Source organism: Sitophilus oryzae, unplaced genomic scaffold (assembly GCF_002938485.1).
Source record: "Sitophilus oryzae breed Bouriz unplaced genomic scaffold, Soryzae_2.0 scaffold_1274_pilon_pilon, whole genome shotgun sequence".
NCBI classification, from domain to species: domain Eukaryota; kingdom Metazoa; phylum Arthropoda; class Insecta; order Coleoptera; family Curculionidae; genus Sitophilus; species Sitophilus oryzae.
In genome coordinates this window covers 1003380-1022130 of record NW_022145920.1, presented here as the reverse complement: position 1 = coordinate 1022130, position 18751 = coordinate 1003380, and the positions used below count along the sequence as shown (strand labels likewise).

General features: G+C 32.6%; 1 protein-coding gene across 1 annotated transcript in view; it reads right to left on the bottom strand.

The window, feature by feature from the left end:
- The window catches only part of LOC115874313, a 103268-nt gene that overhangs the window by 23389 nt on the left and 61128 nt on the right, over positions 1 to 18751 (bottom strand). Inside the window, exon 2 of the mRNA XM_030889418.1 lies at positions 5997 to 6093. Within this exon, the coding sequence (XP_030745278.1) occupies positions 5997 to 6093 (97 nt within the window). The remainder of the gene's footprint in view (positions 1 to 5996; positions 6094 to 18751) is intronic.

The window sequence follows — 18751 nt, the reverse complement described above, 5'->3', positions numbered from 1 at the left end:
ATTTTTCAATTTGTGGACAAAGGTAAACTAACAAACAAAGTAAAAAATAACAAGGTACACAAACAAACAAACAAAAGATAATACAAAACATTATACAAATAATATTGTCAGTCTTATTGTTAAAATAAACATATATAAATGTTTACAATGTCAAAGAACAAAAAAAATTAAAATAATATTCAAAATATTTAGCCAGTTTATAGCAAAATATCAATGACCTCTAAATAAATTAATTTCGATGTCATTAGTAAATATAGCAATAGCAAACATTAGACCAGTGTTTTCAAGATCAAATTCGATTTTCAATTCAAATATAATTCATTTACGGCGTAGAAAGCCTTGTCTAGTAAATAAGAGTTCAATGCTTTGCGAAATGAAAAAAGTGATGTTATGGATTTGATTTCAAATGACAGGTGATTGTGCATTTTTTTCGAGTTGTATAATATTGAACTTTTAACTAACTCTGAGCGTGGGGTAGGTAGATAAAGATCTTGCTCCGCGTTCCTGAGTGGATAAGTGTGAGATGGCCTTACTTGAGAAGCTGATACATGTTTACGTATTAGGCAAACGGATTCAAATATAAATAAGGAAGGAAGAGTCAATATTTTTAATTCTCTAAAAAAGCCTGGCAATGAGTTCTGCTGTTTAGTCCCAGTGAATATCGAACAGCTCTTCTGGAGCTTGAAAATGCGGTAATCAAATTGAGCCGCACAACACGTACCCCAGAATGGAAGGGCATACCTGAGGTGCGACTCAAAAAGTGCATAATAAACAGTTCTAGCCACTGACAAGTTAAGCTCCTTAGAAACAGACCTTAATGCAAAACAGGCAGAGCTCAATTTTTTCGACAAAGCTTCGATATGTATGTCCCATTTCAGAGAATTGTCCACAACAAGCCCTAAGAATTTTACGGATTTTACGACGTCAATGGTGGTGTTGTCAAGTACAAAAGGCTGCAACGAGTTTTTATACGACAAAGCCTTAGTTTTAGAAATGTTGAGACTCAGGAGGTTCGAATCGCACCAAGATTTAATGGTGATTAAGTCATTTGATATAATCCTATGAAGTGCCGCGATGTCCTTGTTGCTCCAAGTGAAGCTAGTGTCGTCCGCAAAAAGACATATTTTGCCACTGATGTTTATGTTAGCAATGTCGTTAATAAAAAGAAGAAACAAAATAGGGCCTAGTACTGAGCCTTGTGGTACTCCACATTCTATTGGCTTGCTAGAAGACAACGTGGTATCCACCCTCACAAGTTGACTTCTGTTGCTCAGATACGACTTAAACCATTCGAGAGATGATCCCCTGAACCCATAGTGCTGCAGTTTATTAATTAGGATCTCATGATTTACACAATCGAACGCCTTAGAAAAATCACAGAAAATTGTTGCTGTAGAATGATGGTTGTTTAGGCTGGAGTAAACTTTATTAAGGGGGGAAACATAGCGTCATTTGTGGACTTGTTGCTTAGAAATCCAAATTGATATTCAGTAAGTATTTTGTACTTAAACAGAAAAGATACCAGCCTGCTTTTAACCAACCTTTCTATGATCTTAGATAGCGTTGGAAGGAGTGCAATTGGGCGATAGTTAGAAGCTTCTTCTTTGTCTCCTCCTTTGTGCAGTGGAATGATTATTGCCGTCTTAAGACATTTTGGAAAAATACCATTTTGGAACGACATGTTTATTAAAGTTGTTAGGTGATTCAGAGTGCTTTCTGGCAGATTCGAAAACATTTTTAAAGTTAGCCCGTCGGTCCCAGAAGAGGATTTATTTTTGATGGTATTAATTGTACTGCGAAGCTCTTCAAGAACTACGGGCGAAAAAAAGAAACTGTGTAAGTTTACATTATCATTAGAGAGATAAGAAAGTGGATCATGAGGAGGACATATAGTATTAGTTAAGTTTTTCGCTACATTTACAAAGTAATCGTTAAGGTTCTCAGGCGAGGTAGAGATATTGCTAGACGAAGAAGCTTTGTTTCTCAACTCATTCACAATAGACCATGTTTCCTTAGCAACATTACCAGAATTGACTATTCTCCTATTATAATAAAGGTCCTTAGCGGCTCTTATAGTCTTATGATAAATTTTTCTGTATAGTTTTACGTAATTGTGGAAGAAGAGACTGTCTGAGAATTTTTTTAAGTGAGGTAATGAACGCATGTTTTTAGAAGATATGCGTAGACCTTTAGTGGTCCAAGGTTTATTATGCTTATTTTTTATAGGCCTAAGAGGAAAGGATTTGAACGCTAGACTGGTTAATGTTTTTACGAAAATAGAAAATTCGGTGTCGACATCATAAGAGCTAGTATCCCAGTTGGTTGTTTTACATAAGTGACCGAACTTTTGAGCATTCTTTTCTGAAAAAATACGGCATAATTTACGAGGGGCATTTTTGATTTTGGACTTTATCGAAAATTCAGTTAAAACTGCTTCATGATCAGAGAGACCCGAGCTAAAGACTTTGCAGGCGATGGAGTTAGGATCAAAAGATGACACAACATAGTCTATAGTACTAGAACTGGTATTGGATATTCTGGTAGGTGAGCCTACATGCATGACCATTCCAAAAGAATCAAAAAATGGACTGAAGAAACTCCTGAGCAGCACATACACTAAGAAAGTCAATATTAAGATCACCACACAAAATTAATTTGCTTTTTCAAGGGCAGGGACTCAAGCAAGCTTAGTAGATTATGACAGAATAATTGCACGTCAGAGTCAGGTGTTCTATAAATACAAATAATGTAAAGGTCATAAGCATTATGGTGGACAATGGAAAATTCGAATACTTTTTCAGATAACAAATCATTGTACCTAGTTACCTCGGAAAAGTCGTTGTTTAAAGACATTATCATAGTACCTCCATGAGAAAAATTTGTTCTATCAAATCTGGCTACTGTGGTATAATTTTTAATAAACACAGGCTCATCAAAATTCAACCAGTGCTCAGTTATGGCAATGATATCTGGAAATTCAAGTTCTTCTAGTAAAAGATATAATTCATCTGTTTTATGTCTTAAGGACTGAATATTAATAAGGAATAGACCAAGCTTGCTATCGCTTAATTCTTCAGAGGGTGCTTGATCCTCTGTTCGCGTCAATTCAACTAAAAATTTTTACTCTTATTTGGGGAACCACTGGAATAATATTTGCCATGACTTTCCCTAATTTTTTGAAGTCGTAGAAGGCTCTCCGCAGAAAAGAATGACCTGAAAGCTGAAAGATCTGCATCAACTTCAGTTGAACCAATACCATAGGCGTTGTGGAAGCGGTAGTACAACTTACGCAAGGACTCCAGGTCACTAGGTAGCCCTTCTGATGCAAGCATCAATTTGATGCTGGTACTAGTGTGTCCTTCAAAACACACACTGGATGGTTGGTCGTGAAGATAGGCAAGGAATAGCCTAAGAGATTTCAAAATGGAGGGGTCCCTCAACCTGGCCAACACGTAACGTCCATTTACCGCATCTGAGTCCTGAGACAGCCGTACTATAGGTGGGGTCATCGGGTCCATAACTGCCAAACCATCTCTCTTCGCACTTCCCTGCACAATAATTTCTGGATTTTCCATCGCCAGGGACTTGCAAGCAGCTATAGCCTCCCTGTCAGACCCAATCTTAATAGTTCTTACCTCCCTTGGCATAGTTGCCAGTGGTGGGTCAAGTAGGTGAGGTAGCTTGCGGTTCTCAATGATGTTTATTTTGAGATTTTGAGCAGGTTCAACCGAAGAAGTAAACGAAGCTTGGCTTAAGGATGTTGAGGTTGAATCTATTATGGTTCCCGGCGGCCACATATTTATGTCCTTAAGCTGCACCAAGTGACACCTCTTTTGCACTCCAATTTTGAAATCGGAATGGGAACTGTCCTTATTTTTCAGCATTGGAAAGCATCTGATGAAGTCGGTGGTTCCTAGTTTTTCTTTAACATAGTGCGCAAGTTGATTCGCTGTGTAAGGAGGTGGAATTCTGGACACCACCACATAATTCCAGTCTTCTCTTATGGCGGCCTTAGGAGGTTGCGATGACACTATTTTGGGTGAAACTATTTTTTTTGGCGAATCTATAAAAGCTAAAGTACTATCTAAAGTACTATTTTGGTGATCTATAGGGCCCGTCTGCGTTGAAATGGATTTTTTCCGCTGCATATTATGATCTGTACAGGTCTTATCCCTTGTAACAAGCTTTTCCAATGTGAGCGACATTTGTTTAACGCTCTGCCTAAGGTCAGCCATTTCCTTCGCCATTTCTTCCTTAGATGGGTCATGAACTTGGACTTTAACAGACCCATCATGGTTGTCCATTAAAATTGATGATAAATTGAAGGTGTCTTGCTTTATCTCATTTATGGACTTAAATAAGGATTCTTGTGTGGAATCTGATATCCTCATCAATTTTCTTGAGTAAAATTTTCCACTTGGAATCGTGGTCACTCAGCATGTCATACATTTCAGTTATGACTGGAAAAATGTCAATATTTTTTTTTAAACAGAATCCTAGTGCTTCGATGATTTCTGGTTGGACCTGGCATTCTTGAAGCTGTGTAATTCTATCATGAACATATTTTAATGTAGGAGAATCGCAGACAGTGCAGAAAAATCTAACGTTGTGGTACTTTTTGTTGACATAGCACCTTTGTTGTTGCCTTATCCAGTCCTGTACAGGTCATACAAAAACTTCTTCGACACTCTCCACTACAGCGAACCTTATAACTGTCCTTTTGGATTTTTGACAAGAGTCGCACTTAAATTCAGCCATAATAATGTAAATGATTAATAATATTAATAAAAGTCGATGACAGCTGAATAAAATTCGGAAGTATAAACAAGCTTAAAACTCACGCACAGCGGTAACAAGTACGGCGAAAAAATTATCAATTAATGTTGCAAAAAACTAACACACGTAAACAAAGTCAAGTTTAAACGAACAGTGAACTTTGAGTTGATTTCGGGTCAGGAACAAAAACAAGTCAAATCAAAACAAAACAAAACGTTCAATAACCGGCAGACAAAACGCACGATCGGTAACACAACCTTCTCGTACGACTGCTAAACTGTTACTGAACGAAGTATCACAACACTATTTATTTAAACCAAAAACAAGTAATACAAAACTAAAGTGTCAAAACGAATGACACTGTCAAGTAATAAATAAATAAATGAATACCACCTGAATCCCCAGCATGATATTTAAATTTTAGTTAGTCAGCCCGGCGTCGAATATGTCCATGGTTGGCAACAATGAATTTAAAAATCGCGCCCTCGATTACGTAACTAGAAGTTTAACTATTAGTATCAAAAATAACTTAATAATATATAAGTTAATATACAGGAAATGGTTAAAATATTCGTAAAATTTACAAAAAATATAATTTAAAATTAACAATATTAATTTGGAAGGTGGATGATAAAGGTGAAACTAAAAAAATAAAATATTAATAAATAAAGATTTTTCGTAGTTTTTAATATGGGGTACCAAATTTGACTGGACTACAATAAAATAAAAATATTTTTTTGAAAGAAAATAAAAATAAGTTTTAAAAAATAACATAAATTAGGTAATTTGAATTTTTTTAAAAAAGATGATTTATTTTTAATTTGATGTAGTTTACTATGTAATTTAATAACTTTCTCTTAAATTAAATACCATGCACATCGATTTTATGCATTTCCTATTTTTTATTACTTACTAACAATAATCGTATATTAACATGCAGTGAAATTACTTGCTATCATATAAGACCAGAATGTCAATCTAGGTTAAACAGAAAACAAATTAAACTGAGAAGAAAGCTGCTATGTTACATGTAGTTCTAAAAAGAAGTGGTGTTTTTTTTTCTTTTAAATCTACCAGCAAAAGTGAAAATTTACGAGTTTTAAAAGTGTCTTTAGAGTAATTATTTATGTTCGAGTTAAGTAGAACAATGTAGTCTATAATAACATAATCTATTTATTTCCTTTCACAAGCATGTTAGTAATTAGGTTATCTTGTATTACCTTGCTAATAATATCTTCCAAAAAGTTATACTGGCCATCTTTCTTGGATTTGGTTTCCTTGTTTTTTAGTATGGTACTAGCCGAATCAAAGAAATCACTAGAAATAAAAGAAAATTATATTAATAATAAAAAATTAAAATTCCTGATGATAAATAGAATAAGTATGTATGCCATAAGATAATCTAGATTTAAGAAGAAAAGAAGACTAATTATATGTTCCATTAATAATGAGGATATAAACTTAAATAATTGGTAAATTAAATGAAAGTTAATGTTAATCAGAGATGAAACTGAATTCAGTGGTAGTAGGCAGTCGTGTCGTGGAAGATTTTATTTTCACGAAATTATACAATACAATTTTCTTAATATTTACACCTCTAAATAACGCACCATCCTTATAATGGACATGGACAGTCTGGCGTTCGCAAAACGGGAAAATTCAATATAAATTTACCTCTTACTTACGGACAGAATAGACCACACCGTATCATTGTCGCCAATATGTATAGGTATTTACTATGAACATAATTACTGGTCCAGGTTCAAATATAATAAAATATTGAGGAAAAATGCAAAACTTGCTGCTTGATTGAGAAATGTATATTTTCTTCCAAAACGAAATATAAAATTCAAAATATACTTTAAATTAATTTTTACCGTGCCTTAATTATGACATAAAAATAATTCCTATAAAGCCTCTACCGAATTTGTTTTATGGTGTTATATTTTACATGGTAATAATATACACATATTCAGGGTGAGTCTTAAATAACTGTAAATGTTTTTAGGACTAGTAGATCTTGATAAAAAAAACATATTTCCTCATTAGCGTTTTCCAAGTCCAAAATAATCGGGATATTTCACTTTGAAAATTAAAAAAAATTATATATGTATGGCTGGATTTTTTCTGGGTTTTCTTTCTTGTAAATTTAATCTACTGCCTATGTGGCCATATTATGAAGATATGTTTTTTAACTAAAAATTGCTTCTGCTAACTGCTTCAATCCATTTTTGCTTTTGACCAAATCGTGTGAGAAACTTCGGGAGAGTTAAATATCCGGAAAAGTTGAGTTATTGAATGTTATTGCACCCAACAACGCCCTAATTACGCCCTCCTTTACGCTTTAACATTTTTGGGCAATTTTATTAACATTTGAAACTGTCACAACACAACACGACGGCGACACCTAGTTCGAATTCTTTTTCACTTAATTTTAGACTACCCGAAACAGCGTTACATCACACAAACCTCATACCTGGGTGTTTTATAGTCTCAATAACTGCATTAGCAAGAAACTAAAATACTTAAATGATTCCACGATTACAAAACCACGATTTCAATATTACTTTAATGCGATAAACATGAGGGCGGCGTGAAATAAGTACTGATAATTTCCGATTTTTGTCGTTGAAGCGCTGCGGTCGGAATTTGTTGAAATAAACTGAAATGCACCAAACCTATACTGTATATACAATTTATTACATATAGAAGCATTGCAAGCTTTGCATTAGAGTACAAGATACTGGTAAAGAATAGAATAACTTGTTTCTATAGAATAGAGTTTGGTGCAACCTTGTGTATTACAACCGAACCAGTGTTAAAAGTAAAGTGTTTTGATATATTGTTAGCCGGAGAGCTGGCGACATATTTAAAGAACATATTTTAGGCAAGTTAGAATAACAAAAAAAAATAAAGTTTAATAACGTGTGAACCCAGAATCCTAAGTCTGGCTGGGGGGCTGGGGGTATTTCGCTACTGCGCAACCCATCACATTTGCAAAAAAATAAATCCAAAAAACATTCTTTAGGCAACTTGAAATTTGTTTATTCTTAAATTTTAGTATCTATTTAACCTAGAAATAAGTGTGCCAGACTTTTTTTTCGGGTTTAAAGTGTAACAAGACCATTCCAAATATGTTTAATTATTATACCTGGAAAACATACTTTAGGCATTCTAAAATTTTTACAGCGTGTTTATTAGATGATATTAAAAAATATGTGTTAATTGCCAGACGAATTCAATGGGATTTAATACTTGCCAGACGCTAATAAAGATTTTATATGAGCGCGACAAAAAAGTCTTATGAGTATCTATAAGCGCGAGAAAGATAGTTTATTAAGACCCGACGGGATTCAAGTTGGCTAAAGAATGTTTTTTGGATTTATTTTTTTGCAAATGTTATGGGTTGCACAGTAGCGAAATACCCACAACCCCCCAGCCAGACTTAGGATTCTGGGTTCACAAGTTAATAAACTATACATTTTTAGTTATTCTAACTTGCCTAAAATATGTTCTCTAAATATGTCGTCAGCTCTTAGGCTATGTGGTGAATTAGTGTTTCAGGAGTTGCAATGGGTTATACAATATGTATAATGTATGTATTATTAATATGATTCAATAAAAATAAAAGTTTTTCATAATATACAGTGCGTTTCAACAAGATGTGCCAGATTTCGTGAGGAGATAAAAATAAGATTTATTTTTATATTTTGTCCGATTCTGCGTTGTTTCGTAGTTACAGGGGGTTAACTTCTTATTTCTTTTCGATTTATTATAATTCTCTTCCAAGTGTTTTGGCGATTCGAATAAAATTTTTAAAGTAAAAGTTACTATAGTTATTTTAATGTTAAAAAGTGTCAGATTCACCAGGGACGTGCATATGGGTTATCATTGAAATATTAAAATATGTAGCATTAAAATTTAGCGTTAAATATTAAATTATGCAGCACTTACTTTTACCGTTAAAATTTTATTACGAATCACTAAAAGAACTTGGAAGAAAATTATAATTAATAAAAAACATATATGACTTTAACCACCAGTAGCTATGTAAAAAAGTAGAATTGGGCCTATGTTGCTATAAAAAATTAATCTGATTTTTGCGTGAAGAATCTCTTCACTAGATATGGCAAATGTTTTTTGAAACAGCCTGTATAAAATGAAAATAATCTATGAAAACTATTCTTTTTCACTTTGACTAAATTCAAAAATTATCTTCAAAAAAGATCTGGTTGAAAGTGGATTTATAACGAAAAAAATAAAATTTCTGACATTTACAAAAATTATATTGTCTATTTATTTTTTTCTGGACCAATAAAATAATCAAATTTTGTATAATTCATAAGTAAAACAATGACTAGGAAACGAAATTATATAACAGCTAAATTAATAATTCATGAACAGTAGTTGCTGTTGCGTTTAAGCGTTCTTGAACTTTTTTAGAGATCATTAAACTTGCCCAAAACAGTTTTACTATACAAACTAAATAAAGATATAATGAGTTTGTTATATTTCCTCTTGAATAATGCAAACATCTACTTTTGAATTGGAATATGTGTAAGAAATTATTTTTTATTTCCCAACATTATCTCACATACCTAATATTATGTAGTTTCAAAGTCATTAAAAGATAAATATTTAAACAGCAAAGAAAAAAATCTAAGGTTAATAGAGTTTACTCTATAATTATCTGTTTTAATTAACCAGACGTTTTTTAGACTTGTTAAAATTTAACGTTATTAATCATAATAAATGATGAGATTTTTTATAATTTAGATACAAGCAAAAATAAAACACTTAGAAAATTTGATTATTAAATATTTTCTTTTCTAAATAATTTTATACACCGTTATTTGATTGCTTGAAACTTGTTTGCAAAACACAGTTTAAGAACAACTTTTGTTTTTATAAACACAACTCACATTTTCTATAAAAAAAGTTGAATATTGCATATTATTTTAGACGCAAAGAATTTTAAATGGTAAATTGTTTCTAATAAAAAATATATTAACGAAATATATTTTGAAGTTAATAAAATCCAATTCAAAATCCACGAAATGTCGAGCTGTACAGGGTGACACTCAGTATATTATTCCGATATTCAATGGAGAATTCATATCTCTTCAAAATACTATTAAGGTTGCCTACCCCTCAAACAAATATTTTCCTAGATATTTTTATTTACATGATTTGATCTGAGTAGATCTTTATTATTTGATAAAATCTAGAGGTGGCTGTGATATGTCTGACGTTACTTCAACATAGCTGTCTAATTAGTCCAACTTTAACAATTAGTTAAAATTTTGTGTCAGTTAAAACAAAACAAAAATCTCAGAAATTTGCCGAAAATGCAAACTTATCCTACATCAGAGAGAATTGATGATTCTATTAGTTGATGAATGCAGTGTGCATTCACTATTCACCAATTAATAGAATACTTAAATGCTCCTGATTTTATCTAGTCTGCTTTTTTTTATGGGGATATGTTAAAGACAAGTTGTTTACAAAACTCGACCAGCTATTGTCGACAACAAGAGAGAAATTATTGTAGCTGTTTTTCGAGGTAGAACTCCACATATGCATTTTAAAATGAAAAGATCCTTTTGAAAAGACAATTATTTTATGCAGTTAACAGGAAATGAAGCATTTTGAGCATTTGATTTCATCTAGCTAATTTTTGTCATATAATTATAGGTTTATATCTAGTTTTAATTCTGTAATAATTAAAATATGTTTTAAACGTGTATGTTTTTATTACTTTTGAGTATTTTACTCTACAATCTTTAATTCTTGTTAAATTAACAAAAGGTATATCACACAGCCATAGCCACCACCCTAGATTGTTTAAATAATAAAGATTTACTGACGCAAAATCATAAAAATTACAATATCTAGGAAAAATTACAATATCTTTGTCTGAGGGGTAGGAAACCTTAATAATATTTTGAATAAATTCTTTATTGAACACCGGAAAAATATACCGGGTGTTCTACTTAAAATAAAGGAGTAACTTGCTTTTAAAAGTGACTAATGTTCCATATTAATTTTGTCTCACCCTGTATAACTTTTCGGATTAAATTTCAATTTGGTTTAACATACAATGGTTATTGTAATTAAATATCAGGCTATACATTACATTTTTTTGTCTACGGTTTTTTGTCTAGTCTTTTTAAATGTACTACAAAGAATTTTCGCAAGATTAAATAAAATATAAATTTAACTATTATACAGGGTGATTTTTAACCCATACGCATAAAGTTGGGAAATTATTGCCGATGACAAATAATGACTAATAATGGAAAAAAAAGTTGGTAAAATATTTTTATTTACGGAGATAACAAACTATTTGAAATAAAAACAAAAAACGTAAATTCCATTAAATTGAATGTGCACTAAATATTTTTAATTACGGATATAACAAACTATTTGAAGTAAAAACAAAAAACGTAAATTCCCTTAAATTGAATGTGCATTACTGATAAAGTTGAAAAATTTTTGTGAAAAAAAAACTCAAATTATTTCAGAATCTAAAATATTTTACTAACATTTTTTTCATTATTAGTCATTATTTGTCGTCAGCAATAATTTCCCAAGTTTATGCGTATAGGTTAAAAATCACCCTGTATAGATCGCTTTACCAAGAGGACTCATCGATACAGTTAATTGAGTTTATTGTCTATATCTATTAGAGTTAACGAAACCTATTCAGGTAACATACCGGTGGCTCTTGTCAAACAAGGCAATACAATCTTCTTCAATTAACTATAACGTCGAAGAAATAGATTCTGAAGAGATCCCGAGAGAACAGAAACGAAATTTACATTTCTAAATGTTTCTAATTGGTTTCGATGGCATGCTGGAACTTCCTGTCATGACGTTTCTTCAATGGCGATCGCGTTTAGCCATATTTTTTGCTCTTAAATTAAAATAATGCCTATCTTTTACCTATCATTACGTAAAATACGTCTTTGCTCGGGAGAATTTTAGTACTGAACGTATAGCAAAGGAAATTGTTTGCGTATTTCTATTTACAGCAAAATTAATTAAAGAACTAGATTTAAATTTCCTAAATGATACGAAAATATTTTCTAAAAAAATGAGTAATAATCATGATTGGTATAATTTTCGATAATCCAATAAATCCAAACGAAATGCCCGGCTTTCAATAATAATAATTTATGTTAGTGGCTTTTAAAAACATTTGCTTAATTAATAAAAAATGTTTAATGTTTCAGTGGTATTTCACAACGATATAAATGTTAGTGTAAATGTCCGAAATGCGGTAAAACCTAGGATAAGCGCGCTAAACCTAGGATTTACCAAAACCATGTGGTAAAAGCCCGAAAACTATTTATTTTGCTTCCATTTCGGACTTTTACCGGACCCAAACAGTAAATCTTAGGATTTACCACACCGCATTGGTAAAAGTATGAATAAGCAAGTTGTAGTAAAAACCAACCAACCCCACCAAATAACCACCTAACCAATGCATTAATCCCCCCCCCCCAAATAACCAGGCTAACCAATGCATTAACACCCTCCAAATAACCAAGCTAACCAATGCATTTACACCCTCTAAATACCAGGCTAACCTAATTAATTAATGTTTTTGGTAAATCCTAGGTTTAGCGCGCTTATCCTAGGTTTTACCACATTTCGGACATTTACAGTAACAAATATAAGACTGATACGTTACTAAAATCGATATCGTGAAACGATAATCGTTAAAATTTCAATGCCTAAGTAAACAAAAACAGAGATGTCTTTGTATATCGACATCCTTAATTTGTCGATATTGTTGCTATAAGAAAAATAATTCGTACTTTTATCCTAAGATTTACTTTTTGGGTCCGGTAAAAGTCCGAAATGGAAGCAAAATAAAGAAGTTTTCGAGCTTTTACCACTTGCTTTTGGTAAATCCTAGGTTTAGCGCGCTTATCCTAGGTTTTATCGCATTTCGGACATTTACAGTGACATAAAACACTATTTAACTTTATCTACAATATATTATTATGTATCTATTATCAAACATTTTGGAAATGTTGCTTGTGACCATTCGAATCTTAACGTTGAATTTTAGAATGGAATCCTCTTACATATTCTCAGAGATATTTTGCATTTTAAAAAACAAATAAATCATCAGTAATCATCATTTTAAAAATGTACGTAGTATTATTGAGGTCGGCTATACAAAACATGGTATATCATTATTGAATAATGATCCAATGATTAGGTAAAATGAAATTGACTTTAACGAATTTGAAACAAGTCGAGACATTATTTTGCACATATTTTTATATAGCGTAGAATATCTATACCGGGAGCGTCTCAAAAGTGACTCACCCCTATAACTTTTTTTTTATTTTTTTCAAATAAAACAACGAGATTTGGTATGTTAGTATATGACATAAATTGGGATTGATTGAGGTATTCATTTGTTTTGGATCACTTCCGGTTTCACCAGAAATGACTACAACTAGGCACCCTAATTATTAAATAGCACCCTCGGTATTTTTTTACTTTATTCGATAGAAAATAATACTCTGAATAGAATGACATTTCGCATATGGTTTATTTGAAATTATTGTAATATGCTGCTCATAACGACAATTTGACTCGAAATACCAATGTGTGGTATCAAATTATTCGTAAAAAATGCTTTTTCTAAATATGCTAATGAGCCGCCCCCGTTCCATTTGAAAAAAAATTGAGATATATTTAAAAATACGATTTGGGCATCTTTTAACCGATCAGGATAAGACACTAAAATATTAGAGGATCAAATCTATTTTTCCAAGGCTCCTTGATTAAAAATTAGTGTTTTTAACACATCCATGGCACTCTAGATTGAAACTTAAAATACAATTTGTTTTTAAGTGGCTATGTCAAAAGTTGGCATATGATATGACATTCGATTCAGAGTATCATTTTCTATCGAATAAAGTAAAAAAATACCGAGAATGCCATTTAGAAATCAAAAGTTGTAGTCATTTCCGGTAAAACCGGAAGTGACTGAAAACAATTGAATATCTAAATCAATCAATCCCAATTTATGTCATATACTAACATACCAAATCTCGTTGTTTTATCTAAAAAAATAAAAGAGTTATAGGGGTGAGCCACTTTTGAGACGCCCCGGTATATCTAAAGGGTTTTAATATTTTAAAACCCAATAAAGAAATAAATCGGTAGAAAATTAAAAAAAAACATTTAGCCGAAAACGTGTTATTTATTAATAAAATTATATTTATATTTATTAATAAAATAAATTCAAGTATTTTTACTAAACAGTAAGCGGTCATAAAACTATTTATTTTTATTTATGTTTATCTATAAAAATACACATTACCTAATATCGCATATACCTAAAATATCATCAAGATTTTCATGTGATAACCGATAAAGTATGTATCACATTCTACTTAAACATTAACAAATATGTTACCTCGCTATTATTGCCTAACGGATAAGCGTATATGTAGGTGGTGGCTCGCGACTACCTCTCTATCGGCTGTTTAGTAAATTTAGCATAATTAAACCTATCGCAGCTCCCATATAGAGAATATATCTAACGTTATGAGTGGTTATGATGTGTGGAACAAATTAATTGAAATTGCGAATTAATACGAATACGATTAATACATAAAACTTAATTATATTGATATATTTTCAATACAGGTACCTATTTTAATGCCTATGATTCAAAAGGATGTGAATTTTATTTCATTCAAATAAATATTAGTATTCTATGCAAAAAAATCTAATGTACAGAATCTACATCTACAAAAATTACTGCGTGTTAAAAAATGTCAATATGTAATATATGAGTTTTTTGATGTAAAAACTGATGTTGGACCTCTAAAAAGTCTTTTCCATTGGTTATTTCAGGTTATTTCATGTGACCATAACCTTATTCTATCAATCTAATATATAAAATTCTCGTGTCACAGTTTTTGTTACTATACTTCTCCGAAACGGCTTGACCGATTTTGATGAAATTTTATATGTATATCAGGACTGAGAATGGGTTAGGGTAATTCCGGGAGAGACGGCCCTCTGGGTTAGATGGCCCATTGAGATATTTTCGGCATCTTGACTCTCCAATCGATGTAAACGTAGACAGTGTGACTAAACGCATGGCGTAGTTCGTGCTTATAGTTTGGTGTATTTTCATTAAAAAACGGGTAAGTTATAAGCTTTTTTATTATTTCAAAGGTTAAAAATTTTCTATGCTTTAAAATAAGTTGAAATTTTCGAGTTCTGACTTGTTTCCTTTTTAGTTATTTACATAAATTTAATTCATTAGTATGTTGAGGTTATGTTTATATAGGCATGTAGCTGCGTTTACATCAGCTTAGAAAATTATCAGGTGGGCCATCTCTCCCGCACTATTGGGATAGATTGCCCAGTAATGTTGTGGTATAGATGGCTCGTGAGCCATCTCTCCCATACTGCCCTGCTAAGACTAGTTGTCCCATTTGTAAAAATATACTTTTTTAGGTTAGGTCAGGTTTGCAGGACAGTATATGAGAAAAATAATAATTATTTACTTATTTATTTATAGAGTCATGCCGACCGAGTATCGACGGAAAAGAAACGTAGAAAGGCATCAATGGTCAGAAGAAGACTTACGAAGGGCAGCTGAAGCAGTCAGAACAGGCCAAATGGGAGTACGGGAAGCTTGCCGTAATTTTAAAATCCCCCCACCTACATTTCGGAGACGGCTAAAATAATGATTTTTCAAGAAAAGGCTTGGGGCCACCATCAATTCTCGGAAGTGAAAATGAGCTAAAATTAAAAAATCATATTCAAAAATTAGAAAAAAACATGGTTTCGCTCCGACCAGAGATTGTGTTAGAGCTATGGCTTTTAATTTAGCAGAGCAACTAAATATTAAACATACATTTAATAGAGAAAAGGGACTTGCTGGTTACGATTGGTTGAATATGTTCCTTAAACGTAATCCTGACTTAAGTGTTCGAAAAGCAGAGGGTGTTTCATTAGCCCGTTGCCAAGGGATGAACAAGAACGAGGTTTCATCTTATTTTACTCTTCTGCAAAACGTACTGGAGGAAGCTGACATAATGGGTAAACCAGGGCATTTGTTTAATATGGATGAGACGGGACTCCAACTAAATAACAAACCAGGATACGTTATTGCAAAGAAAGGTTCAAAGAATGTAGCAGCCATTACGTCTTCGGAAAAAGGTGAAACTATAACTATTATTTCCTGCTGTAATGCTGAGGGTTTTTTTCTCCCACCGGCATGTATTTTCAAGGGCCAAAATAAAAAAAAAGAATTTGAAGATGGTATGCCACCGGGTTCTGTTGTGTATATGAATAAGAAGTCGGCTTACATTAGCACTGAATTAATGTTTACTTGGCTAAAGAACCATTTTGTTCCAAGGAAGCCTGAAGGAAAAGTTATTTTAATGTTAGATGGTCATGCTAGCCATTGCAATTCGCCTGAAATGCTTGAATACGCCGAAGAACATCAGGTAATATTGTTTTGCCTTCCTAGCCACACCACCCAATTTCTGCAACCACTCGATAGAAGTTTTTTTAAAAGTCTTAAGGCTTATTTTAATTCTGCGTGCAACAGATATGTGCGAGCAAACCCAACGAGAAAAATATCAAGGCTTAATTTTGGAGAATTACTGGCCGATGCTTGGTCTAAATCAGCCACAATAGAAAACGCTGTCTCTGCTTTTAAATCCACAGGCATTTGTCCGTTTAACCCCGAGGCAATACCTAATTATGCTTATTTAAATGACAACGAGAACGACCATCTGGAAAAACGCAAAATTGATAATCTCAGCGAGACTCCTGAGCATTTGGAAAATCCAGGACCATCATCACAAAAAACTAGGACCAATGTCAGTACGGTCAATAATGGAAATCAACCCATTGCTGCCAAAGATAGTTCTTCAGATGGCGATACACCTGGTAAAGTTAACTAAATAAATTTTTAATAATCGTTAAAATTTTCTTATAACTTTTTTAGGGACGATGTTGGCTAAATGCACCCTGTTCCTAGCACTTCCTCCATTTCTGTGAATAATGTCAGAAAACGTGGAAGACAAGTTGGAACTGTTCTAACGTCTCCTGAACATATTGAGAAAAAAAAGTCGGCTCAGTTAAATAAGGAAGCAAAAGAAAGGAGGCAAACATTCAAAAAAAAAGTTACAAAGAAAAATGTAGAAAGGAAATCACAGAAAATGAAATCAAGAGAAACGAAATATTCCTCAACAGATGAAGATACCGACTTTGAGCTTCAAGAATCCGGCGATAGCCCTTTAGAAGAGGAAGATGTAGAATGTGTAGGTTGCGGTGAACCCTACAAAGCAACGGCGAAAAAAGATGACTGGATTCAATGTGTATATTGCAAAAGTTGGTGTCACGAAACTTGCTCAAACTTTGTGAATATATGTAACCCCTGTGGTAAGGTTTTAAGCAAGAAAAAAAAATGAATAAGGGACATTTATCACTGAGCCATCTATCCCATACCCACTGAGCCATCTAACCCTTAAGTACCGGGTGAGTTGGCCCAGGTATTCATTTTGACTTTTATTTTTTTTTGAAAAATCGTTTTTATTTTTGACATAAACTGTTTATTATTCTATCTATACTCACGTTTGAAACATAAATAAATAAGTTTAAGAAAGATATCTTGTTGTTTTTTTTTTGTTAGAAGGGTTTAAAAAAATGTGAGCCATCTCTCCCGGAATTACCCTATTGACTAATTTTTATACTCCTGTGAGAATTGTGGCCCACCACAATTTTTTTTATTATTTGGAAAAAAATTATGTTTTTATTTTTTTATGATTTGGCATTAAAAATACATATAACCTCAAATTTTCACACTTCTTCCATCAACCCCTATTTAAAAACTGTTAGTATTTACCCAAATTCAATATAATATTTATTGACCTTTTGGGTATATACCGGGTGCAAAAACTTGGGTATTTATCCAAGTTTCTGAGAATTCCAAAAATATTTTTGATCAGCGAGTCGATTTGGGCATCTTTTAACCGATCAGGACAAGACACTAAAAATATTAGACGATCAAATCTATTTTTCCAAGGCTTCTTGATTAAAAATTATTTGGAAAAAAAATTATGTTTTTATTTTTTTTATGATTTGGTATTAAAAAACATATAACCTTAAATTTTCACACTTCTTCCATCAACCCCTATTTAAAAACTGTTAGTATTTACCCAAATTCAATATAATATTTATTGACCTTTTGGGTATATACCAGGTGCAAAAACTTGGGTATTTACCCAAATTTCTGAGAATTCCAAAAATATTTTTGATCAACGAGTCTTTGCGAAATCGGCCACTTACAGCTCCATATTTCAGAAATGAATTATTTATTGTAACAGACAAGTCAAGATAATTATCAAAACAGTAATAAAAAGATTGAAAGAGGGCAGTTTAAATCCGAAATGTCCTGCTAGAGTCCCTAGGTTGAGTTCACTAGGTCACGTCACAAAATCCGACGGTTACAATTTACAAGAGTCCATGCTAATTGGTTGATTCTCACTATACCTTCCGTATCAGCTCCCTTCCGTTTTCCTTCCGTTTACGGTAGAGTACAACGGATATAGCAAAAAAATGAAAAAGTTTTAAACAAAAATAAAAAAATTAGTTTAACCAATGGTCGAATAGTCTAGGCTGCTAAAGGGCAATAAACGGAAGTGACTAACAATGAATTAATTAATACAATGAATTAATTAATAAATACAATCAATGTCAATGATCTTAACTCTGATTATTGAAATGTGATCGTGAACTTATGGTACGCGCGCTTTACTACGATGGTCTCGGACAAAGCCAACCGAGCTATCACGGGGGAATGGTAGGCCGTCGCTGCCGCTGGTACCGCAGTACGTACGCTGGCCAGCTGACGTTCGACCGAATGAGTACCGTTCTTTTCGACAATTTACACCACTCTCGTCGCCAGAGACAAATG